This window comes from Electrona antarctica (assembly GCF_951216825.1).
Source record: "Electrona antarctica genome assembly, chromosome: 18".
Lineage (NCBI taxonomy): Eukaryota > Metazoa > Chordata > Actinopteri > Myctophiformes > Myctophidae > Electrona > Electrona antarctica.
Window position 1 is genome coordinate 10,924,776 of NC_136799.1, and position 27,855 is coordinate 10,952,630.

General features: G+C 42.5%; 1 protein-coding gene across 1 annotated transcript; it reads left to right on the plus strand.

Moving 5' to 3' along the window:
* nol10 (nucleolar protein 10) lies at positions 1 to 26,258 on the plus strand. The gene is made up of 21 exons (XM_079528528.1): positions 1 to 180; positions 320 to 365; positions 468 to 566; positions 3,613 to 3,690; positions 4,596 to 4,633; positions 4,805 to 4,941; positions 5,671 to 5,736; positions 6,537 to 6,597; positions 7,107 to 7,192; positions 7,808 to 7,886; positions 8,546 to 8,695; positions 9,224 to 9,290; positions 11,749 to 11,801; positions 16,548 to 16,674; positions 17,832 to 17,911; positions 18,070 to 18,168; positions 21,096 to 21,188; positions 23,440 to 23,616; positions 23,885 to 24,192; positions 24,851 to 24,953; positions 25,575 to 26,258. Exons 1-21 carry the CDS (start codon positions 115 to 117, stop codon positions 25,827 to 25,829), a joined length of 2,268 nt encoding a protein of 755 aa, XP_079384654.1. The 5' UTR covers positions 1 to 114; the 3' UTR covers positions 25,830 to 26,258.
* The last annotated feature ends 1,597 nt before the right edge of the window (positions 26,259 to 27,855 follow it).

The following is a 27,855-nucleotide window of genomic DNA, read 5'->3' on the forward strand; positions in this document are numbered from 1 at the left end:
CTTCCTGTTTTGTTTTTGCTCCAGTGTGTAAGTGTAACAACGTGGGCATAAAGCTAGCCGGGTGGAGGTGATTTAGTGTGTTATGTGTGACAAGATTCCGCAACATCTTTTAAAATGCAGATATCTAGTGTGAATGATGTGAAGATCTATAATTTAAGCTATGGAAAATCTCTCCCAGAGGTAAGAGTCCGGCAGATTTGCCTCAGATATATATCTTATCTTAACGTTAGCCAGATAGCCTCTGGAAAACATCATCACATTCTGAAGCAGTACAACAATCTTCTCTTTGCTTTAACCATGCTGTTATTTGATCCCGCAGTGGCTCTCGGATCGGAAGAGGAGACAGTTGCAAAAGAGCGATGACGGTGAGTGACTTTCAGTTAAATTGTCATGTGGCAGCCATCGTGAGATCACTAGATCATTTCATTTTATGTTTGTTCTTTTTTTTCCTTCTTTTTTTACTTCAGACATCCAGCGCAGGATCGAGCTCCTCCAAGGCTTTGAGATGCCCACTGTGTGCACTTCTATCAAAGTGTCCAGGGATGGACAGTACATCCTCTGTGCAGGTGAGGTACCATTATACAACATAGGACCTATACTATGTTGAACCGGGTCTGACAAAACCAGCTCAGTGGCTTTGAGGGTAGAGAGTGTCAGCTCTGAGATTGGGAGATCTGGGTTAATTTCTGCGTTGGCTAATCAAAAATAGCAGATCTACAAGCTCACAGTGTGTCACTTCATGCTGCGCTGTGAGCTTGTACATCTGCTATTTCAATTTGACATTTCTTTTGAAAAAATATAATAATTCAAAAAGTGAAACTTTCATATATTCTCAATTCATTGTGCGTAAAGTTAAGTATTTAAAACCTTTTTTTTGTTTTAATCTTGATGATTATGGCGTACAGCTCATGAAACTCATGAAAATCAAAAAATCCTATCAACAAATTAGAATATTTTACGAGACCACTAAAAAATATATTTTTTTTAAACGAGAAATGTCGACCATCTGAAAAGTATATTAATGTATGCAGTTAATTCTTGGTCTGGGCTACTTTTCAACAAATTATTTCATCAATGGGACGTGGCATGGAGGTGATCAGCCAGTGGCACTGTTGAGGTGTTATGGAAGCCCAGGTTTGCTTTGATAACAGCCGTAAATTATTTTTTATTCAGTCTTATGTCTCACACCTTCCTCTTGACAATACAACCTAGATTCTGTGTGGGGTTCAGGTCAGGCCAGTTGGCTGGTCAGTTAAGCACAGTAATACCATGGTCAGTACACCAGTTACTAGTAGTTTTGGCTCTGTGGGCAGGTGCCAAATCGAGCTGGAAAGGAAAATTAGCATCGCCATGAAGCTTGTCAACATACTGAAGCACAATATACTCATATGGCATAAAGATGGCTGTGTTGAAACCATTGTTACATTGTCAGAGTCAGTCAGTGGATCAACACCAGCAGATAACATGGCCTAAATCATCACTGTGTTTTGTCATGTCCAGAGTCTCAACACAACCATCTATTATGATATTTTACAGCACTGTGTGCTTCAGTATGTTGACAAGCTTCATGGCGATGCTAATTTTCCTTTATGCACAATGAATTGAGAATATATGAAAGTTTCACTTTTTGAATTATATTACGGAAGAAAATTAACTTTTACAAAATATTCTAATTACATGGGATGGAGCTGTGTGTGTGTGTGTGTGTGTGTGTGTGTGTGTGTGTATGTATGTATGTATGTATGTATGTATGTGTATATATATATATATATATATATATATATATATACAGCTCCATCTTAATGAATTGGAATATTGTGTAAAACTGCATAAAGTGAAGTATTTCAAACTTTTTTTTGTTTTAATCTTGATGATTATGGCGTACACAGCTCATGAAAATCAAAAAATCCTATCTCAACAAATTAGAATATTTTACCACTAAAAATATATATTTTTTAAACGAGAAATGTCGACCATCTGAAAAGTATATTAATGTATGCAGTCTGGGCTACTTTTGAACAAATTATTTAATCAATGGGGCGTGGCATGGAGGTGATCAGCCTTGGTCACTGTTGAGGTGTTATGGAAGCCCAGGTTTGCTTTGATAACGGCTGTAAATGCATTGGTATTGTCATGTCTCACACCTTCCTTTTGACAATACATACATACAATGCACCGAGTGCCGTGCTACGAGCTTGTAGATCTGCTATTTTTTTTAAATCGTGAAAATGTGGTGCAAATCTTTGAATATATACTGTATATATATTTCAGAGCGAACGTTTTTAACTCAAATCTTTGCTCCTGGGGAGATCCCTGGAACAACATATTTTCAGATGGGAGGGTTGGCGGCCAAATAGAGCGTCGCAGTCCCGCCTCCTACCCTGGACCAGGAAATTAAACCCAATGCATTTTCCTCATAGACATTTATTAAAGTATTTATTTAAAGACGGTTACGCCGCGGACAAAGCCAACTCAAGTCGTGACAACTCATGACAACACAAACAATATTTTGGACCAAACAAATAATTAGAAAGAAGAAAAAAACGGCAGGTTACAACACTTTTTTTGTTGTTTTTCTTCTTTGTAATTATTTGTTTGGTCCAAAATATTGTTTGTGTTGTCATGAGTTGTCACGACTCGAGTTGGCTTTGTCCACGGCGTAACCGTCTTTAAATAAATACTTTAAGAAATGTCTGAGGAAAATGCATTGGGTTTCATTTCCTGGTCCAGGGTAGGAGGCGGGACTGCGACGCTCTATACAGATAATCTTGGGGGTCGTTGACATGAAAATGTTTGAGAATGACTGACATACTGTAGAAACATGGGTTTTTCAGAAAACTGTCAGGATTTAGAAGGCATTTGTAGAATCGTCCTTCGGTCTAAATGGGTTAATTAAAATCTGTTCCAGATTCTAGACTAGAGTGCTGAGGGTCTCCGGTCAGCCACATTGGGTTTAGGTGATTAAAAGGTGGGACATGACGACCCACCTTTTTATGCAATGCAATTTGATAGCATAGGTTGGCTCAGGGTAGAAGACACTTCAAGACCAGTCAAGCAACTGAAAATGGGACTAGCAACTAGTCTCTAGTTACTTGACTGATTACCTCAAAAAGGTGAGCAATTCACAGTACATAACACTAGAGGGAGTGTGAATAATGATCTGGTGCCACCCATCTTTAGAACAAATATTGGTAAATCCACCTTCCACAGCACTGCCACTCGTGTGGAATACTTTCCTTTAAAAAAGTTCTGAAAATGCATCCGTTACAGTCATCAGGTCAAAGGGAGAGAATGTGATGGCCCCACCTCTTTACCCCCCCCCCCCCCCCCCCCCTTTGTTTTCACAATTTATTTCTATTCAGCATGTACCCAGATTTAATTATTTTGGAGATATATCATTGCTGATGTCATTGTTGTGTTTTGAATGAATGTATGGGACCCGAATAGAAACAAGACCGCAAGGTCTGTCTTCGGTGCTATCCTTTTGGACCATTTGTGCTTGACTGTACCCCCTATACTGTTTGCATTTTATTGTCTAATACAATTATCAATCAATCAAAAACCGCCTCACTGGCTCATCTACATCTTTCTTTTTACTTTCATCAATTGCAGGCACATACAAACCAAGGGTTCGCTGCTACGACGCCTACCAGTTGTCTCAAAAGTTTGAGCGCTGCCTGGATTCTGATGGTAAGTTATAAGAGAGCAACCCAGCAGCTTGACAACTTGGGGCTGTCACGATTACAATATCGTTGCTGTCGGGAGGAAACCACCTAACTCCATTTTTGTTTTTGGCTTTTTGCATAAATCAACTATTGAACACCCTTTACGTCTGTGTGTTGGTTAAAGATGGAGTGCCACGATTTTTTTCCACCCTAAAACATGATCATCAGGTATTATTATAATATAAGGAGGAAGAACCTTTTCCAAAAAGTGTACAGTTTTTGTTAAAATCATGCTTTTATGTGGACACGCCCACCAGTTCATTAAGTATGCCTGGTTTGCGGTGATGGGTGGTGATCCACCTGAACTGAAGCCGCACCCACAGCTGTAGTTGTATGATAAAGGGGGAGGGGTTAGGGGAGGGTCTGATAATGTGATGTCACTACTCACTATATTACTGTTTATTTCATTGGCCCGTTTGACTGTCAAGGGTTCAGCCTCCAGGAAGAAACCCTAAATACAAAGTTTATACACCATTGTGGTTTCTTCCCGACAGCTGAGACATTTAGGTTGTCTTTGTGTGTTTTGGCAACATTGAAACATGTGAATATATATAATGTATCGCTGTTTGGCTTTTAGGATTTGTATTCCACAGGGCAGATACGACAAATTGCTGACATTTAATACTTCTCCATTTTCAACATTTATTAAAAAAAGAAAATGCGGAAATAGCCGATCTACAAGCTTACAACCACAGTCCAGGGAATGCTTAGCAAAACTCGACCTATGTAGTATTTCTGATTTTTCTTATATGAACATTTTCAACAAAATAATGCGATTTGACTATGATGTAATAATTGTGACAGACCTACTACACACCTTCAGCTAATCATGAACACTTTACAATACATAATGTTTTTGCTTCTTTGCAGTTGTGGCCTTTGACATACTGTCTGATGACTACTCCAAGGTTAGTCAACAGGGCCCTGCTTGTCAGCATTTAGAATGAACTTGCTCCTTGTGTGTGATACGTTTTGTTTATTATATTTTCCAGATTTATAACAAAGCCACTACATTAATATCTGAAATGTAAACTTCTATTTGATTGTGTTTGAGTGGTGATGTTTTTCTTTGTCTATAGCTGGTGTTCCTCCATTGTGACCGAACTGTAGAGTTCCACTCCCAGCACGGAAAATACTACAAGACCCGTATTCCCAAGGCTGGACGGGACTTTTCCTATCACTATGCATCCTGTGACCTCTACTTTGTAGGCAGCAGGTGAGCATGTGTTTACTGCAATCATTTGAGATAAGATTAATACATTAGCTTTTGGGAGAGTAGCATGGTTACACACTAAAATCCTTAAGTGTTCATTCAATTCCTGAGAGTGTACAAAATGGACTGGTAAGTGTTGCCACAGTTTTCTGTGGCGATTGTACAGGACGGGTCCATTTGATTCCATTTGTACACTCTTGAGAGTTAAATGACAAATGCAGGATTTGACAGTGTACCTCATACAGCAAGAAGGTCCTGGATTCAAAGCGGCCTAGGGCTTTTCTATGTAGAGTTTGTATCATCTTCTCCCCATGATCACGTAGGTTTTCCGAATGTATTTCACTCTTTTTAAAGCATTTTTTCAAGGTGTGACAAATGACAATAACGTCTTTCTGGTCTGATTCTGACCTACAAATCTGGCATCGGTCAATCTCTAGCCACCAGGTGCTGCTCTCTGGCTGCCCACTGCTCCTAATAGTTGGGAGGGTTCAATTCTGAAGCTGCATTCAGACCTATATATATATATATACTTCTCGTCTTACAGTGAATATGTATGTAATTGCGCCGCTCTAACCATCCAAATCGGACGCACCTTTTAGAGCACATTTATTCATGATGATTAATGTATAAATTATCTTAATGATCAGCTCACAACATTTGCACATGTTCTGCTTAAAGTGCTGCATGTGTCTGTTGTGTTCATAACACAAATGCCTCCCATGTCATCCTCAGCTCTGAGATCTACAGACTGAACCTGGAACAAGGGCGCTTCCTTAACTCCCTTAAGACAGATGCTGCGTAAGTCATGCATTATGAGGGTTTTTTTTCCATGGTGAAGACCTAAGGTGGTGCCATGATATTGGTACTTTATTTAGATTTTGAATTTGTCTAAAAGGACTCAACATTCCATTTTCTTTTGCAATGTATGTGGTTAAATTGTGCGAGAATGTCTTGCCTCAAGTTGGCTGGATATTTTAGTTTCCCCATTGTATCCTGCACTCAGGACCGTGTACCTCCCTTCAGATGCAAAGTAGAAAGAAATACGGAAGGCGTGTATGTAAATCTTCATCTCCACAAAGATGAATATATAATGTGGTTGTTGTGCTTGCTACCCGTGCCAATGGAAAATGTAGTTGAAGGACATTTCTGAGAGTGCTGGTAATCCCTCTGACTGAACTGTAGACATTTATAAACGGTACATCCGCTAATACCCTGTTTTCACAAAGTGCAGGAAGTATAGTGGAAATTTTGAAATCCATCTCATTACATGTGAAAACGGGCACTGATATTGTGTGGTGGCAGGTTTGGTGTTCGACAATTAAGTGGTTAAGAAACTTGATGCCCTTGGTGAAATTATAAATTTCAGGCTAAAAGTTTGACACGAATAGTGTGGTATAAATGTATTAAAACAAAACTATTTGGTTGGTTCCATAGCCAGACAATCACAGACTGAAAGCTTCATGGTCTACTGTTTGATCAACATGAACTCGGTTAATTTATTACAGTCAATGGTGGCTGGGAATAATGACCTGGTTAGCTAGTTTGAAATGATACTCTACTAAAGTTAATGTGTTTCCCTTCTTTCTCTTGTCTGCCAGAGAGCACAATTGCTGTGACATCAACCCTGTGCATCACCTGTTTGCTACAGGTACTATAGAGGTGAGAACTAGAACTAGCTTTTAACCCACTAAAACCTTGAAAGCTTCTTGTGTCGTCTTAGATTTTAGCGTTGGCTATTCAAAAATAGCAGATCTACAAGCTCGCAGCATGGCACAAGCTTGTACATCTGCCTTTTTTAACACAAATCTTTTCTTCTGGGGGTCCCAGGCACAAAACATTTTCTGATAGGGGGGGGGGGGACGACGACACTGTAACCTGACTCCGGTTAGGGGGACCGCTGCGCTGCCAAATATATGAATTTGGGGGTCCTTGGCACGAATGTTTAATAACGACTGATCTAGAAAGCATTTGTAGAATCGCCCTCAGTTCTCAATGGGTTAAATGAACACCAGCAACAGGCAGACACGGTGATAATAATACTTTTCCGTCAGCAGTGTCCGTTTCCATGCCAGGCCCCTCTGGCACCGTGGCACGCACGTCTGTGTGCCTGCGTGTGCTGTGTGTACATGCCTGATCTTTCCCCCCTCTGTGTTCTGTCTGCTGCTCAGGGAAGGGTAGAATGCTGGGACCCTCGCGTCCGGAATCGAGTGGGCATGCTGGACTGTGCCCTGAACAGCGTGACGGAGGGAACAGAGTAAGTGCCAGATGTAATGCGATACCATTCGTTTATGGATCCAGACACGGAGGCAGTCTTCCCCCCTCCTATATTTGTATTGTCCTTACTTAACAATATAAATACTTTGTTTAACGGCTCTTCACAGAAAACCTACTAGACTTGCTTGTTTGTGTTTGTATAAATTAGTATAGAGCACTAAGGTACTCCAGTCAACCATATGGAGTTTAAATGGTTTACATACAATGAACTTTCACCCATACCCAAGGCGGGGTTGGCGAAAGGGCCTTTCTGTGTGGAGTTTGCATGTTCTCCCCGTGTCCCCTAGGGTAGGTACCCTCACACTGACACTGGGTGAAAAAATGGGTAGCAAAATTGTGGGATAAATATTTAAGTAAAAAAACAATAATCTTTCAAATGAATCATAAGAATGATCAGTATTCCCAGAAATATGATTCTGATACCTAAACAGTGTGACACATTGTACACATTGTAGGGCTCCAAATGTCATGTACCTGTATTTAAGATGGCATGTGATGAAGATGCTGTCACATTTTCCTTATTTCTTCCCATTCTCATTTTGATACGAGTTGCTGTTAGTGGATCGGTTGTTTCTGATTGTTTGTACGTCCATAGGGTGCAAGGTCTGCCGTCAGTCACCGCTCTCAAGTTTAACAACTCGCTCACCATGGCAGTGGGCACCAGCACGGGACAGGTAAGCCAAGGAGCTTTCACCATCGCCATCTTCATCGCATGGATGAAGGTTCTCAGGCACCACGGCTGATGTCAGTCAATTGGATTCCATAGAGAAGCTAGCATGTCTTCTATGGAAACATGGGACTCGTCATACATATTTCTCGTTTATTTAGCTTGAATCCATATAATTCTCGTTAACTGGGTAACGTAACCCTGTGAATCTGTGAACCTGAGGATTTGTGAACTATTGCGATAAAAGGTTAGCCAATGGAATACAACCACCCTAAAGACTACTGTCTGTACCAAGTATACCGCAAGAACTACTGCACATGTAAACAGATGCTACATTTAAACACATCTTAAATCTGAGGCTTTTTTTTTTGGTATACTATTTAAATAGTCTTGAGAAAAAATGCTGCCATTTGTCCTAAAGTGACTGCAAAAGATTGCCATTTGTTTCAGAAAAGCTTTATACTGTGTACATAACGACGCAATGTGACATAGCTCAGTTTACACATTGCTGTACCCCATTCAACTGTATATACTTTTCCCCCTTTTCAACTGTTTTTAATATATTTTTTAATTGCTTTGGCAATGTTATCTCATGCCAACAAAGCTCCTTTTGACTTGAAATTGAATTCCTCTGGAGTTAATGTTGTCTGTCACACCGGCCCTCAGATTCTTCTCTACGACCTGCGCTCCAACCGCCCTGTACTGGTCAAAGACCACTACTACAACCTCCCAATCAAGTCCATCAACTTCAACGAGCAGATGGACCTCGTCCTCTCCGCTGACGCCAAGATCCTCAAGATGTGGCACAAAGACACTGTAAGACTCGGAATCAAAACAAGAAGATTGTATTTATTATGTGTCGGCAGTCTATAGCACTGGTTCCCAAAGCGGGGTCCTCTAGGAGGTTCCAGGGGGTCCCCAGCTAAATGATAGTTTGGAACCAAATGGACCCTTATGGGTCTGTAACTCTGATATTTGGTTCCATTTGTACACTCATTAAATGGGGGGGTCCGTAGACTAATGCATGTCAAACTGGGGGGTGCTTGAAAGTGGTTGAGAATCACTGCTAGAGCTGTAAAAATCTTCTCTTATGGGGGTCCCTGGTATTATCTCTTCAAATGGGGATCCGCGGGCTCATTGGTGTCAATTTGGGGGTCCTTGACATGAAACAGTTTGGGAACCACTTGTCTAGTACTCGTACAAGCAGCAAAATGTTGTCTGGACTTCTGCTAAAGATTGTGCAACATCCTAGACATAAGTCACTATAATGTCCTGTATGAAAATGTATCTACCTGAGGTTGATGCATTTTACACGTCGATAATACTTTATTTCTATTATTTCAGGGCAAAGCGTTCTCCTCCATTGAGCCTCAGAGTAATATCAATGACGTGTGCGTATACCCCAACTCGGGTGAGTTCAAACACCACAAACCATCTGCTTGCTTGTGACTGGGTAGAGTGTTAAAATACGCACCTCTACCTCTGGGTGGCGCCAACTTAACAGCAGACTTCAGCTGCCTTTCATGGTGTTTCTTGGGTTCTTTGGTTCACTTGGTTCATGTACAGTAGCTTGTTTTAAATACTGAAGTGGCTCTTTACACAAACCGTCACATGCTTCCAAAGTAATGTGGCTAATCTAGTTTTGTGTGTGTTTTCTAAACTTTTATAGCCATTTGGTATAGTTTTTAGACATTTGTGTTGTTGGCCTAATAATGGACATCTTTTTGTGGGGGGAAAAGGGTGTAACTAAAGATTTAAGAGAACAACATATGAAATGTTCTTTACATAATTATCTGTCATCAAAAAAACGTACAACTTTTGTTGCTGTTCATTGGTTTATTCACGTGCTTGAAGCTGGTTCTTTGCAATTATTTTATTACCATTTGAAATTATTACATGGAACGTGGAACATGGAATTGATCCTATGTAGAAGTTTTACCGCGTCATACTTATGTTATCCTATATGTAAATCAGGGCAGGAAAGTTACTCTTTTGTTCAGGTTGCTGGTAGATTACTTCCATTCAAGTTGCAGGTAAATTACCTTTGTTCATTTCCCCGTTAAACAAACAAGACAAAAATATTAGCCCATAAATGGTCATTTAATTCTAAACTGATCTAATCTGTAAGTGGCAAAAGTATGTGAACCTCTTAGATTAGAGGGTTGTCTAGATCCGATCCCTAGTATCAAATTCAATATTATATTCATATCATGATATTAGACTGGATATTGTCTGATTTTAAATTAAAAAAATAGTTTGAAGGTGGAGTCAAGCAACACAACTGGTTTGACAGTAGTCTACAGGCAAAAAACATGACCATTCAAACGAACCGAGGAAGGGCAAAACTAGCAGGTGAACCTACAAAAGGAAATAACGGGAATTACCCAGGGGTCACCATTCTGCATACTAAAATTATTAATTTAGTATGTTGTGACTCTACTCACCACATGCGGTAGGGCTGATGTTATGAAACACACGGACAACTCGAGACGTCGGGCAGGACAACCGTGGCGCTGTCTATAGAAGCAGCAGGTTCTTCCACAATTAAAATCATCATAACTCGCTGAATTTCCACGCAGTTTTGTTTTTTACTAATCCGAACCACATCCCAAAACAATTGTTGGTAGTATAATTAAACACAGAAGCACCCAGGAGGACGTGGACTAAGAAAGGGAACGATCCTAACCACACAAGTTTGTTTCTACACAAAAAGGGAGGCAAAAACGATGTAGATGTTCTAGATACTTTGGTATCTTACATAGACTATAACGGCAATGGCTATAAAACGTGTATACAGCTCAGGCATGGAATGGTGGTATGGCATGCTGCCCTGCATAATGTTGGGGCGGTGCTGACATGTGGCCCGATGCCTAATGAGGCGTCTACGTATTTATGTCTATGGTTGGAACCCCATTGTTGTTCTGCCCACCTTTTGTGACTTATCCTGTCCTGTGTGTGTGTTATTGATTCGTGCCAGAGGTGGTGAACACTGAACAGGGTCACAACAACAAAATGGGTCATTTTGGTATGCAGAATCACGACGCGAACCCCTGGTAATTCCCGTTCTCTTTGTTGGTTCACCTGCCGCAATTTTCATCCTTATTTTGTTTGGGCGATTAGCTGGTCCATTTGGTTCCATACTGTATGCACAGTTGCACATTCTCAGGATTATGGGGGTTCCTTGATTGATGTTTGAGTACCACTGCTTGTTTTTTTTGTTTGCATAAATAGAGGGTATGCGTGTGACATCATCATCAAACCAGGAAGTTATGCAGGAACGCCTACTGAGTGGCAAAAACTACTTTCTGGCCTTGACAGCCCATACATCCACACAGAAAAGTCCTATCTGATTGCATTAAACAACATTAAACAATGTTAAACTCACTTTGCCTGTTGCTTTGCCACTCGATTTGCCACTCTATGTGCCATTCACTTTAAGCATGTGCATACTCTCTATATAGAACAATTTAGAAAACGTTTCACAAACTCACAAAGGGCGTGTGTGTGTGTGTGTGTGTGTGTGTGTGTGTGTGTGTGTGTGTGTGTGTGTGTGTGTGTGTGTGTGTGTGTGTCTGTGTGTGTGTGTGACTGTGTGTGTGTGTGTGTGTGTGAGAGAGACACCAAAATAGGACATCCACATAATGGCCTGCTTCCTGTGAGAGCGGCTGGCTGTGTCCACCGTCTTATCAGACACTACAAAACATCAGCCGCCTCTTCAACAGGTGGCTCGTGTCAGATTTCCCGCTTCGCGCCTATACTCACTTTATGCGACTGGAAATGGAACAGATGGAACGGAACTACGGTCCATTTTAGACTAGACCGTATTAATATCCTTCCTGACTTTGTTTTGCTTCCTGTCTCATTCACAGGTATGCTTTTCACTGCAATGGAAGACCCCAAAATGAACACGTTCTACATCCCGGTGAGTTCTGATTCTAAAGAGAGAAAATGCCCTAGCCCATGGGTTCCCAAAGTGGGGTCCGGGGACCCCCAGGGGTCCTTGAGGGAGTACCAGAGGGGACCCAGCTAAATGATAATTTGGAACCAAATGGACCCTTATGGGTCTGTAACTCAGAGAGTGTACATTGGGGTCCATTTGGTTCCATTTGTACGCTCTCAGAGTTAAATTAGCATTGATTTTACAATATAAATTGGGGGTCCCAGAGATAGAAATGCTATTAAATGGGGGTCCGTAGCCTAATGCATGTCAAACTGACTGGGGTCCTTGAAATTAAACGGGTTGAAAATCACTGCTAGAGCCATAAAAATCTTATCTTATTGGGCTCCCTGGCATATCTCTTCAAAGGGGGGTCCGCGGGCTAATTAGTGTCAATTTGGGGGTCCTTGACATGAAAAGGTTTGGGAACCACTGGCCTAGCCGATCTACAAGCTCAATGTGTTGCATTGTATAAAATTGGGCTGAAGTGGTTAATGTAGGCTACAACAATAACCCCTGAGCCCCTGCTTGCTTCCCCCATTCAGGAGAGCTAGAAAATCTCAACAGTCAAAACCAAACGGCACTGATGGGAAATGTTTATGGATATCATACTGATTCATTCCAGACAGGGGCATAAAAATAAAATCAGTGACTTTTCATGATGAGTATCAAAAAGCTACTGGTGTGAAATCCAGTATGTTTACAGAGGACCGTGGACCATGTCTGAAACACAATGTTTACAGAGGACCGTGGACCATGTCTGAAACACAATGTTTACAGAGGACCGTGGACCATGTCTGAAACACAATGTTTACAGAGGACCGTGGACCATGTCTGAAACACAATGTTTACAGAGGACCGTGGACCATGTCTGAAACACAATGTTTAGGAGGACCGTGGACCATGTCTGAAACACAATGTTTACAGAGGACTGTGGACCATGTCTGAAACACAATGTTTACAGAGGACCGTGGACCATGTCTGAATGTTTTATGTATTAATCATCAAAGTAATCGATGAAAATGATTGGTAGTTTGATTCTTTCACGTGACACTGACGTCTGTCACACGTGGCACAAACGGTGTGTGCGATCGTAGCGCAACATTGTGTTTGGGGACCCTGTCGTCTTCAGGGAGCTGCCCTTGTGGGTGTCTCACATGTTCCTTAGAGACAGACCTGTGTACACAGTCAGCTAGACGTTGTTTGGGGTAAACGCCTTCGTTTCAGATATGAAAGGCACGCTTAGGCTGGATTTAGAATGGCCTCGTCTGGCTTAGGGAGTCGTCAAAGTTTTTTTCCTTTCATTTCTGAGGAGTTAACAATAATCCTGGCATTCACTGGATACTAGCGCCGTGCTGATTGCAAAACTACCATGTCGCCTGACGCCTGCATTCAGACCCAAATTTCCATGTAATTTCCCTAAACCAATACCCTTTGGGTGGCTCTAGGTCTGAGTTAAAACTTGTCTTGACTTAACTATTATCTTTAATGTGTCCTTCCAGCACGCAACATCAATGCACATCTTACACTTCATACGTTTTTACTCTCTGAGTTACATTGCCTATTGCACAGTTCTACAATTTGTTTACAGTGTGTTAGCACATGTGCTAATATACACCACCTGTCCACAGGAGACTTTTCTAAAAATACAATACACTTTAAATGGTAAATGGTGCATTTATATAGCGCCTTTATCCAAGGCACTTTACAGAGATTGTGCATTACATTCACCCATTCACACACACATACATACACCGATGGCAGCGGAAACCATGCAAGGCACCAACTAGCACATCGGGAGCAATTAGGGGTTCAGTGTCTTGCTCAAGGACACTTCGACAGTAACTCTGCGGGAGCCCGGGTTCGAACTGGCAACCTTACGGTTACCATCCAGGCACTCTACCCCTGAGCCACCGCCGCCCCTTTACCAGTTAGATTTACTTTGCATCAGTTTGTTGAAACTAAAACAAATGACCAAAAAACAATTATTATTCTATTAGACAGAAGGCTAAGAAAATATATATAATTGGAGCCCAACTGTGAAGATATGCCCGGGCAATGCATTTACTGAGAAGACATGCCCGGACAATGCATTTACTGAGAAGACATGCCCGGGCAATGCATTTGTCAGGCAGCCACAGAACACACTTAAATCACTTAACCTTTGTAGTGCATGTGCTCGCTCACACACCAACCACATCACCAGGGAATGTCTTCAATCCCAGCCTAGAGTGGCATTTGTGCTGCCATGTGACCTTTCTGTATTATGATTTTTCTTCAAAGTAGTTCGAGTTACGTTTTCAAAGTAGCTTTTGTAAGCCAAACTAGATGGCTCTATGGCAGCTTTGCTCTATGTACTTACTACTTAAACATCTTTGTGAAATACTTTGTGCCCCTTTCATACACGTTGATGCTTTTATTCACCTTGTTTCATGACAAATACTAGGTTCTATGCACAGGTCCTTCACAGGCCCTACCAATGATACGAATGAAGGCTCTGTTCCATTCTGGTCTCACTGGAAACACTACAGTGGGTCTCAAAAGTGTGGTCCAGGTACCCTCATGGTTCCTTTAGGCCGGGGGTCCACTTGATGCCTTTCGGGTGTGTAAAGGGCCAGGCCAGTATTCATACTGCAGTTTTAGGTGATAAGGTGACTACCGAAAACTACAACATGCCGTCACGCTGCGGTTGTAAGTGACTCACCTCTCACCCAAACACATCTCTTTTGTTTTTACTAACCGGTCACCTTATCGGGTGCAGTACTTAGTTTTAAGGGGTAGGGTTATATACGTTTTTTACTTCTCCCTACTCCTTTCCGAACATATAACAAAGTAAAAAAATAAATAATAATAATTATACTTGCAGCCAGTGAGGCTTGGTTTTTTTGTTGTTTTTGTTTTGGGAATATTATTTTATTTGTTCTATATTGAACTTAATTCTTTGACTTTTGTCTAATTTTTTTTTATCATGTTCGGAATAAAGTTTTTCATTCATTCATTCATTCATTCATAGACAGTTTTTGGTTTAGACTAGTCATTGGTTAGACCAGTCATTAGTCCTACAACTACAACCTATCTCAAACCCTAACCCTAACCTCCCACGGGGCAGCACACCTAAACCTAACCTTAACCCATGTCTAACCAAGTATGCACCCCCACCTTATCACCCAAAACTGGAGTATAAGTATATAACTCTTGAGTGTGCAAATGTAACCAAATTGACCTGTAAGGGTCCATTTGGTTCCATCTGTACACTCAAGATTTATGGGGGTCCTTGAAATTAAAACACTTGAGAACCACTGCTACACTGTCACGTAATATTCGCGTGACATAATAGTATTGTTTGGACACTTGAGATCCACTGCTATACTGTCATGTAATATTTGCATGACATAATAGTATTGTTTGGACACTTGAGATCCACTGCTATACTGTCATGTAATATTTGCATGACATAATAGTATTGTTTGGACACTTGAGAACCACTGCTATACTGTCACGTAATATTCGTGTGACATAATAGTATTGTTTGGACGTATTTGGCATGAAATATGTGCTCCCGGTGTGTGAGGGCCTTTACAGTGCAAACAAATAACTTTGTCAACACAATTAAAAGGTCAGGGTTCCCCAATTAATTTTCCTCAAGGGCCAAGGGAACCAGGCTGGGGGCCGAGTCCGCATGCGCAAAAAATTGGGTTTTTAATTTAAAAAAAATAAAATAAAAATCTTCCAGGGGCCACAAGGGGGCGCTCCGCGGGCCGCCTTTTGGGGAACCCTGATTTAAAAGTAGTCGGCTAATAAATGGCAGGGAGCACAGTGCAAGATGGCAGAAATCCACTAAACCGAAATGCACTTAATGTTTGTGCACCGTGTGCAGTAATGTCTCATCAATGATTAACTAGGAAATCTATCTCCCCAAAAATGTTGATAATGGGGTTATCAGTAGACGTGTAGTTTTCCAGCAGACGTCCTCTATTTCTCAAACTAACATGAGGATTGTGTGCGAGGGGACTAGCATTCCGTGGCTCATTCTTACTGTACCAGCTGTGTTCAGAGGCGATCCATGTGGGTTTTCCATGGGCGGGAACGGCCAACAGAGCTCTCGGTGTCCGAGCCCGTCGATAATAAACGAGGCGGGGCCTTTTTGGGAGTTTTCGAGAAACGGAAAAATCCAGACATTCTAAGAATTCCCCGTCTTTTTTTTTTCTTTTCTTTTCTTATATACAATGCCCCCCACTGTTATGCGGGGAGCAGCTCAAGAAGCTGACTTCTGGCCCAGTTTTTAACCTGCCACATCATCAGAAATGAGACCGCCATCCCGATCCTGGATCGGGTGCTCCCTCCCCTGAGCAGCTTTGTAAAGGCCGCCCGACGGCCCGTGGGAACTTGGCTTTCAAAGAACGGCAAGCCCTTAACCCCCGAAGATAAGGATCAGGACACTGGAGTGAAATGCATCCGTGTTGCTGCTAACACAGTTTACATCAACATTATCACATAACGTTACAGTAGATTATCCAATCCCATTGTTGCCGGCTGTATGGATGTCTGGAAATACCGTGTTTCACTTCCTTCATGTTGGCTGCGGGAAACGCAGTATTTTCTGTAACATGACGGGGGCAGACGGATTACATAATTAGGCTTGAAACCTGAGCCAGCCAGGCCTCACACTGAGTTGTTTGCTTTGTGTGTGTGTGTGTGTGTGTGTGTGTGTGTGTTTCTATGTTTTTTCAGGCCCTAGGCCCCGCTCCTAAATGGTGTTCCTTCCTAGACAACCTGACGGAGGAGTTGGAGGAGAACCCAGAGAGCACCGTGTACGACGACTACAAGTTTGTCACGCGCAGGGACCTGGAAAACCTGGGTGAGGCACCCCGACGCACCCCGACAGCACCTAATGCGCCGTCTGTTCACGAATGCCATCCTGTCTCAATTCAAAAGCGCGACCCGGTCCCCGCCGCCGCCAACAAACTGCCTCGTCTTTCCGAGGCATTGCCCCCGCCTGGCGGTCTATCCATCTCTTCTTTTTATTTAAGCAGACAGTGGTAACGGATAGAGAGAGGAAAGAGAGACTTGAAACCTGGCTCGCACGGTGGGAGCCTGATTTTGGCTTCGACTTCTCCAGGGGGGCCGACCATGACGTGCGTGGTCGGAAGTTTTTTTTTTCTTTTTTTGGGGCCGGGAAAGAATGAATGAACAGGGGTCGGTCTGAAAGTTTTTTTGCCGCCTCTGGGGTTAGCGCAGGCGGCTAGACGGCCTAAGTAGAGACCAGGGGAAGGTTTTGAGAGGTTTAGGTAAGGGGTGTGGGGGGGGGGGGGAGGGGGTGGACAGTACAAGGGTTGAATGAACATGGGAATGCAGTCTCAGCAGTAAAGAGATCAAATGACGAGGAGGGAGGCGGTGTTCTGGCGGGGAATAAAAGCGGAGGAGGTGCTCGTCAGGGGAACGGGGGGAGGGAGTCCGCAGCTGTGTGTGTGTGTGTGTGTGCGCGCGCTGCGGCCCCTGTTATGTAACGCACGGGTGTGGATAAGAGTCGAGATTCCCTGGGTAACACGAGGGCTCTCCTTCCAGTTACAGCACACACACACACACACACTGACATGTTTTAATGGAGGGCCGTGCTCTCATGACCTCTTTTTCCCGCTTCACGCTACTTTTCTCTGGTTCCTTATATACTTGTGTAATACTTGTGACAGGCATGGCCTGTCACAAGTATTACATAAACACCTAATCAATTATTTGATTATTTTTGCATAATGGTCATAATCATTTCCTTGTTGAAAAATAAAATCATAGTCTCATACATTTTCAACAATAGTGGAAATGGCAGATCTACAAGCTCAAAACGTGTCACACCCTGATGTGTCTTATGTGCCTATAATAACGTTATTATATCATGTAAGAATCACTTGAGCTCAAGTATTGATGAAGAAAATATGAATACAGTACAGTGTATATATTATTTTTATCCTGTCTTTCTTTGAATGCTTTCTTTAATTTGGGTTCATGGTTTGTCGTCAGGTTTGACTCACCTGGTGGGTTCGTCTCTGCTGAGAGCCTACATGCATGGCTTCTTCATGGACATGAGATTGTACCACAAGGTGCGACACACTCCCTTTCATTTATTAACTACTACAGTACATCATGCCTTTCTCAATGAATTAAAAAGAGTTCAGTGTTGCAGGCACTACTGCTGCTGGTGACTCATTTGAAAAGAACATCTGAACATCTTTGACAGCGCTGTTTTGTTTGGCTGCAGGTCAAAACCATGGCGAATCCTTTTGCGTACGAGGAATACCGCAAGGATAAGATCCGTCAGAAGATTGAAGAGTCCAGAGCCCACAGAGTTCAGATTAAGGTGAGAGACAATGAAGAGAATGTCTTGTGCTGTTATTATTGGGACTGGTCAAATAACCGAAAATATATCCAAACTCATATTTGGAACCAATAACCAACTTTAAAACCTGAGGCCAGTTCTACAAAATAATGCCTTCTAAATCAGTAGTTGTTTTTCGTGCCAAGGACCCCCAAATTGATATGTATCTGGCCACGGACCCCCATCTGAAAACGTTTTGCACCAGGGACCTCCAGGGACCTCCAGAAGAGAAGAATCTAAATCATTACTTGAAACTGAAAAAAGTCATACTGTAGGCCTATATCAGCTAATCGACTAAATCGATTAGTCTGATTAACCACTTAAACCTGTATTATAATTTGTTGTATTGTCTGCAATAGTGAGCACAAAAATAGCAAAAAATACTACAAGCTCAAACGCAAAGCGATGCATTGTGAGCTTGAAGATGTATTTGATGGGATTTTCAAAAAACTGAATTCATTCATTGTAATCAAGGAAAAAGTTTGAAATAATCGTCCTCGACGTCACATTGCCCTGCCCTAGCTGTCATATAATCTCAGTCCATTTAAGATTACCAACTCTCAAAGTTGAGTGAAAATCAAGTTTTCTTTCATCTAAATTTAAATATACCCCCTAAACTCCAAATTGTACACTACAAATGTACCCAAGCTTGTTTGAATCTCCCTACGTCATTGGTTCTCAATACCCGCTTCGAATGTTATCAGCCTATAATCAAGAATATGTCCTTGATCAGAAGCTTGGAATAGAGCCAATATGTGATAATCAGACACAACGCATAAGTGAAACTACTGACACGCTTCCTTTTTGTGACCATGACCGTTGACCATGACGGAGGCGCGTCGTCTCTGGTGGCCTTGAGCCACGTGAGGCACCGCCGAGCACGTCGCCGTGCCGAGCGTTGCGACAGCCACTAGAGCTGACTATTCTGTGCCTACCGATAGGGACAGAATAGTAAATATTAGTCTCCCCTACTTTCCATGCCCCCGACATGTCTGCACCGTCCTGTGCACGCTCCAAGTGAACACAGCCGAGCACCATCGCTGAAAACGTCAGTATGGCCATATTGGCCATATTCCAGCTTCTTGATAACGGTTGATAACGTGTATTTAATGCAGTGATAACATATGAATCCGTTGTTCTCAACCAGTGGTCCGGGGACCACCAGTGGTCCTTGAGGGTGTTCCAGGTGGTCCCCAGCTAAATGATGGAGACAATGGTAACCAAATGGACCCTTCTAGATCTTTAACTATTGAAAGTGTACCATGTCCATTTAGTTTCATTTCACGCTCTCAAGAGTTGAAATGTAAAAAGAACCACCGCTCATCTGCTGAAAAAACTTAAGTGAGGTGCTGGAGTCACAACAGAGTTAAATTTTACATCTGCATTACTTAATTTACAAGAAGTCTGCACAATTATAGAATGTAGAATAATTGTTATTTTGATAAAAGTTTGCCTGTTATCTCTCCTATAGTACCGACATCAATACAGCATGGAATTGTGGACAAAATCTTAATCGATAACAAAGTGTTCTTTAGTTTTTGGTCCGCGAGGCTAAATGGTTTTCCGTGGCTCAAATGCTGAATAAATAATGGACCCTGATATGGAAAGGGTTGAAAGCCACTGCCCTACATGTAAATCTGCTTTCTATCAAACGTTACGTAATGGATAGTCTTTTGGATGTGACATAACCTATACTTACTGGCGCACACCCACCACTGTGTTCACCTACTGTTACACTGACAGTGTAGTTGAGAAACAGAAATGTATGCCAGCAAGTAATACAATATCAGAAGATAGTGTGATGCCTTGTTTAGCATTTAGTCAAAAGATGCTGGCTCATAGGAAAAAAAACGAGATAACCGTTCCTATCTCTAGGGTCCCATGACATTTTTCAAGAGGGATGGCGGCAGACACACATTGTAATGAATATGTATTAGTTCTTAATGCAATTATAAGCCAAATTTATTCCATCCATCTATCTTCAACTGCTTATCCGTGGTCGGGTCGCGGGGGCAACAGCTCCACCAGAGAGCTCCAGACATTCCTCTCCAGGGCAACTTCCTCCTGGGGGATCCCGAGGCCTTCCAAGGCCAGTGAGTCGATGTAATCCCTCCTACTGCGCCTTGGTCTGCCCCGGGGTCTCCTCCCAGTGGGACGTGCATCGAGGACCTCCCTAGGGAGACGCTCGAGAGGCATCTTAACCAGATGCCCGAACCACCTAAGCTGGCTCCTTTCCAGGGAAGAAGCAGCGGCTCTACTCCGAGTCTCTCTCGCGTGACTGAACGTCTCACCCTATCTCTAAGGGAGATGCCAGCCACCCGTCGGAGAAAACTCATTTCGGGCGCCTGTATTCTCGATCTTATTCTTTCGGTCATGACCCACACTTAATGACCATAGGTGAGAGTAGGAACGAAGATTGCTCGGTAGACAGAGAGCTTTGCCTTCTGGCTCAACTCTCTTTTCGTCACAACAGTGTGGCACTGCAATACCGCCACTGCCGCTCCGATTGCCAATTTGTTTGAGGGGGAAAAGTTACAATCTTTGTGACTGACAAACTGTGACTAAATATACTGACAGTTTCGTCAAAGACTACAACTATAACTAGACTAAAATGTTGGAGTGACTAGTAATGACAAGTTATTTTGTTTGGCTCTGTGTGGGTTTCACGCTCTGAAAATAGCTGATACAAATGTGTTAGGTTGGCTATTTTTGGCACAAGTATTATTAAATCAACTGTATATATTATATTTATTTATTATTATTAGTAGTAGTAGTAACTGTAGATATAGTTCAGATGACCAATACATACTAAAACTAAAGATTATGACTGAAACGGAATCAAAATGTGCCATTTAAAATGAACCCCCATTGTCCAAACTCACTCTTTTCTCCTGACTTAACACACACAGGCGCTGCCTAAGGTGAACAAGGAACTGGCCCTCAAGCTGATGGAGCAGGGAGACGCCGAAGCTGAGCTGGCCATGAGGAAGAAGAAGGGCAAGGTAGGAACATGTACTGTAGAGCAAACATTCTCATGCCAAGGACGCCCAAATCGATATACCATACCATACCACCTTTATTTATATAGCACATTTTTAAAAAAAACAACGTTGTACCAAAGTGCTTTACAGTAAAACAATTAAAAACACAACTTCATAGAAAAACCACAAACAACATGCACAGTGTCACATCAAAACATCTCATACTGTGCTTGAAAATGCCAAAGAATAGAGGTAAGTCTTGAGGCATGATTTATACACCTGGAGGGTGGGGGCTTATCTTATGTGCAGAGGCAGCTCATTCCAGAGCTTGGGAGCTGCCACTGCAAAAGCTCGGTTCCCTCTGAGCTTCAGCCTGGTTTTAGGCACCACCAAGAGAAGCTGGTCAGAGGACCTAAGCGTCCGTGTCGGAGCATAGGGTTTCAGCAGTTCAGATAAATAATTGGGTGCCAAACCATTTAGACACTTAAAGACAAAGAGCAATACTTTGAAATCAATCCTGTATTGCACAGGAAGCCAGTGGAGGGAGGCTAGTACAGGGCTGATGTGGTCTCGCTTACGTGTGCCTGTAAGTAACCTAGCAGTGGCGTTCTGGACTAGCTGTAATTGAGAGATGGAAACCTGGTTTACGCCAATATACAGGGCATTACAGTAGTCAATATAGTTATAGTTAAAATCGAACTAATCAATTTATTCGGTTATAACGTGTATATATATATGTGTGTGTGTGTGTGTGACAAATTAAGGCTGTCCCCGAAGATTCGGGGTTCGAACGTTCGCTCGTTAGGGTTGGCACTCGAATCTTAATTAATGGGCTTGAACCATTCGTTTGAATTACTTTTTTTTAACTCGAACATATAGCTCGGCGAGAATGCGATATGCATAATAAGAGTACTATGTTACATGTTTAGAATTTATTTATAATCGGGGGGGCACACAACCGGTGCGCCAGTGCGCATACGTCGTCAAAATGTTTTCTGCGTGGTAGATCAAAGGCATGCAAAGGCGCATTTGCGCACCAACAGCTGAGACAGTTATGTAGAGAAATCTGACAGGCATTCAAAAGGAACTCAAATGTGATGTTAACGTCCTGTAAGTAGACTTAGAAATAAAACTAGTGTTTTCAGTTGTAAACAAGCTACTATGACACTTTACCAAAGTTACGCGCTCCTCTCATAGTCATAGTCGCTAAACCACGCAACCATAATTATTTACTAATATGAAAACCATGCCTCTTGAACAACACTGGGATTACTTATGGAACCTGCAGCAGTAGGTGAGTAATTACTTTTATCTATGTTGGACGTTTGTTTTGGTTTGGTCGAGCTGCTAACAAACGTCCTTCTGCTGCTTAACGACTAGCCTACACAAATACACTGTCTGTGAACACCTTTATCTTTTGCATCTGCCCGTGTGTGGGGGAAGCATAACATTGTGGCAGAGTAGAAACTCTGCCACAGATTCTCTCCCCCCCCCCCCCCCCTCCCCCCCGCCGAGGTTCGGAGCTCGAAGGTTATTTTTTAAATGAATTAGCAATGAATGGTTCTGATGTTCGCTCGAAAATTCCTGACGAAGTTTGAGTCCTAAAAACAGGGCTAGGGTACAGCGTGTGTGTGTGTGTGTGTGTGTGTGTGTGTGTGTGTGTGTGTGTGCGGCACGCTTGTGGCTTTATTTGGCAGCCCAAGATGTGACGACGTGTGTTCAAAGAGGCTTCTATTTAGAGAGAGTAGGGACTACCCTTCATAAAAGGCGGTTGAAAGTCTCAGAAGTCTGCAGTTGTGTGTGTGTAGACTTCAAAATGTACTTACTTCTAACGTAACCACTTATGGCTGATTTATACGTTTATATACTTACACTATATAAGGACGATCTACAAGCTTAACAGTTGTGAGCTTTTATTGCATACAAAACATCATTCTCATTATCATGATCTTATGAACCTACTGTATATACTTGACAGCTTAACTAATTTGGTCTGCAACTATCAATTTCCTTCTATCGATATCTCATTGCATTTATTGAATAAGCGAGAAACATGTTTTTTATATATATATATTTTTTTTTAATGTTTTCTATATCAGCAAATCAATTAACCACTTAACCATTATCTTTTACTTTGTCAAAGTTAAAATGAAACAAGCATTTCGAGCTTGTGCATCTGCTACTTTTGATGCTTTTGTGTGACGCTGTAGTATGTATGATCAAGTATAGGCCAGGGCGCTAATTTACGAAAAACCACACTCTCACCCCGCAGGCCGTCCCCAGCATCCTGGGCGACGACCGCTTCCACATGATGTTCGAGAACCCCGACTACCAGGTGGACCAGCAGAGCGAGGAGTTCCGCCTGCTCAACCCCATCGTGTCCAAGGTGGGCGACAAGAGACTGAAGAAGCTCCGACTGCTCGCCCAGCAAGCTGACGACGCGCAGAAGGTGAACCAACACACTTCCTCCTTAGAGTTTATGTTTTACATTTTTTATTATTGTCTTTAATGTGAGGACAATGTATGGAGCACAGCTGTAAGCATGTGTGTGCAGGTCGCATGTCATTCGGAAACATAATAAATATTTGTTTCGTTCAGTTCGATTCTCAAACTAAATATTTGAAGTTTTTCAGAAACCTTAGGGCAGGATTTAGAAGGTGTTTTTAGAATGGAGCTTGGGGGTTTTAATGGGATAAGTGTGTGTGTGTGTTGTCCAGGCCGCTGCAGAGTTGGAGGAGCCCGAGGGACGAGCCAGCTCAGAGGAGGAGAGCTCTGATGACGACGACAAGGCCTGGGTGGAGGAGGTGCGCGAGCAGCGGCGCCAGCTGCACCAGGAGGACTACGATCGGCGGCAGCAGCAGAGGAAGACGGACCGCGACACCGTCCTGCTGGCGGGCCGCGCCCCTCCTGCCAGGGGCGGAGCCTCGGCCGTGCGGGCGGCCAACGAGCCGCGCTTCTACCAGATCAAGGCCGGCGAGGAGTTCCGCAGCTTCACCGACGTGGCCCACAAGCAGAAGCTGCAGAAGTAAGAGCGAAACTACAGGATGTTGACAATTGATTATTTAAAATAAGAAAATTACAATAATTTAGACCTTTTCAACCAATATGTATTTTAATTTTTATTACCTTTCAGTCCGGGATATATATATATATATATATATATATATATATATATATATATATATATATATATATATTTTTTTTTACAAGCTCCTAAACGAGACTACACAAGACAGAATCAAGCAGAGCTGACAACAGAAGCGCTCAGATGGATGGGGCTTAGCCCCGTCAGGCTATTGAATAGCCACAGAGTATACTTCCGAACACAAAGAACTTACCTAGCAAAAAATATTCTTCGCCCAGGAGTTCCAGAGTCCACCTTTATCCTCCAATATTGGAGTGATGCTAATTGCACAGAATTATTCAAAATAGAGAAAATGTAGCAAATTACTTTGATTACAAATTGTCATTGACGGAATAAAACTGGAACGTCAAGCCATAAAAGAATGCACATTGCCCTTGCCTTTTATACATTATATAGACATAAAGCAAAGTAAAGAGAGAAGTTATCAAGTATCATTAATGTTGTCATTTTATCAACCGGCCCCTGGCCCCTTGCCAATGCTCTAATGTGGCCCACAGGTTGAGTATCCCTGGTCTAAGGAGTATGTTGTGTTTGTCAGGGCTTCTCTGGAGGAGCGTCTTAGGATGGAGCAGCACTCTGGAACCAGCAACATGGCAGACACTGCTATAGGCAGCAAGCAGGTCACTTTCCACCTCAGAAAGGTGAGTGGCTCCCGTGTGTTTTTGCTTCTTTTGCTCTCAATTTAGATTTTGTCATCTTGATTTCCAAATTCTTTGGAAAATGTCCACCTCCGTGCTCCATCGCCCCTTTCTCTCCTATCAAACGTTCCGCATTACTCCACTGAATGTCGTCTAGTGAAGCCGATTTGTGAAGCAGGTACACCACCAAAATGGTGGTTCAAAATTAACACTTGCTGTCTCTACACCAATAGTATTTGAAAGATCATTCTATCTCATGTCGAAGGCGTCCATACCACAATCTATCACAGATCTCATCATCAACACACTGTTGGTGTTGATGATGGTCTGACGACTGATGGTCTGACGACATGGTGTCACTTTGTCACCATGTCACTTTTTGCACTTTTGTCAGTAAAAGACTATTTTTGCATCCAAAGAGCCTCAATGTTCACTTTTCAGTGTGCGAGCCGTGTCATTGTTTATGGACTTTCATGCTGGCCTCTCGCACCTGTATTGCGCCCTAGTAAGCCTTGAGTTTAGAATGCAAATTTCTCTACCGTTTTGTATATGAGGAATACAAAATATGTATATAAAAAAACTGCTTGAGTTCTGAATATGGGGTTTCGATATATTCCTCCTCAGTCGGAGCAGCAGCAGAAGCAGCAGCAGGCGGAGCAAGCGCACCACGAGGAGAGGAGAAAGCTGAGGCGCTCTGCCGGACACCTCAGCAGTGAACGGGGAGGTCGCGGGAGAGGTCGGGGAGGCTGGGGGGGAGGTAGAGGAGGAGGGGGGAGAGGAGGAGGGGGAGGAAGAGGAGGGGGAGGAAGAGGAGGAGGAGGAAGAGGAGGAGGAGGGGGAGGAGGAAGAGGAGGTGGCAGAGGGAGGGGTCGCTACTGAGGAGCACCGGACGACTGTGAAACTGTACTAAACGGTGGATGTCAAACTCTTTAATTTCAACGATCCCCTCCCATAACTCTTGAGAGTGTACGAATGGCATTCGTTACACATCTGCAAGGGTCAATTTGGACCCGCTCCCCCCCCAAGGAACCCTGAGGGTCCCTGCATGGGCCCCACTTTGAGAGTCACTGAACTAAACCATCCCAGACACCCACTGTCTGTCTGTCTGTCTGTCTGTCTGTCTGTACAAAACCTGGGTAATGAGAAGTGTGAGCCACGTGAGGTTTAAAGCCTCAGCTGCAAAGCCCGTCTTTATGGTTCAGCCCAAGGCGTCTCTCCGCGGTACCGGCAGTGGTCAAGACGACCCGACGGACCAACCGCGTCCTGGGTGGGCTTGGCTGCGTAGTACCGCGACTGCTCGCTCTCTCTCTGTAAAGAAAAAAAAGGTTTTTTTTGTGTCCCAATGATGTGCGTTTGTGAAAGAAAATATATTTTTGTCTAGAAATAATGTGTGTATTTGTGTGCCAAATGTATTTTTGTGCAAACGCATACATTTCATATTTTTGGAGGAAAATATTTAACTTAGATTTTATGATAATGATGGAAGGGCGGTCGAAACGAGCTGAACTTTGCCCATAATATGCATTTACACATCACATCACACACACATCACTGATGTCACAGACAGGCCACACATAGACTGAGATCCACACCTTTATTAGACCCCTCTTGTTTTTAAATAACTTTGTGTCGCTGCCATGTAAGCAGAGGGAGGAAGAACTCATAACATAGGAAGTAGAGGAGTTGGACAAAGTTAAGGACATGATCCCCTTCCACTAAACGACCATAAGTTAATCGAACTAATCGATTTAATGGAAAATCGCTAATTTAAATAACATTTGATTCGTAATCAATCAATATGTTGGGCATTGGCAAAGTAAAAAAAAAAAAGAAAGTTCAAAATATAGTTGAAATAACCAATATCTTGTGTGAGCTTGTAGATCTGCTGTTTCAATTATTTGTTTAATCGAAAAGGTGATCGACAGACTAATCGCTAAGACAGTAATGGATAGTTGCAGCCCTAATCTCAATGGCATCGTCCCTGAGAGAAAGTTAAACAAGGTCCCCCACTGGCGGATCTGTAATCTCTTGACTGTACACTTGCCCCACACAATGAAGAAGAGAAGAGAGAGAGAGAGAAAAAGAAGAGAGAGAACGCTGATGAATATCACTTCTTTTCACACAATCCACGCAAGAAGATTACAAGCAAAGGTTGAATTGTGTTTGAGGAGACCTGTGAAAGTGACTCAAAATTCATAAACGAAGATGTGTCTTTGTTGTTTAGTATTGTCAATTTTTGTCTAAACAGGACATACCTATAAATTTGTATTTGGTACAACTCTGTTGTTTGTTTTTTGTCATTGTGCTTTAAAGGAGAATTGGGCTAGAAGGCGTTCTTACCTTTTATTTGTAGTTGTTACGTCCCCACCAAAGAGGTCCAGGTGTTATTTTGTGCAAAAGTGCATTATTGGCTATTTCCCCTAATATAAGCCCTCAATGGGGGTTGGGTTTTTGTGCTAATTGATTGATTTTTGAGCGATGGAAATAAGCGAATTAGCACAACACCCCAATGCCCCATTCAATTCAATGCAATTCAATTCATTGAGGGCATGTGGTAGGGGAAATAGCCAATAATGCGCTTTTGCACAAAATAACACCTGGACCTCTTTGGTGGGGACGTAACTACAAATAAAGGTAAGAAAGCCTTCTAGTCTGAAATTCTCCTTAAGATAGTTTACTTTAGGTACAGGAATTTCAGGAAATGGAGTCTGTTGCTTCCCATTTGAATGTGTAGCAGATGAAAGTTGAAAGAAGGAAGTTATATCAATATGAGTGAACACTACTTGTTTTTCTCACATTTCTTATAACATGGCGAAATATTTGACACCACCATGTCCTTTTAAGATATTAATATTTGTTTCCCTGCTTGTATAAAAAGCTGCTTACATTTCCATATAAAAAGCTG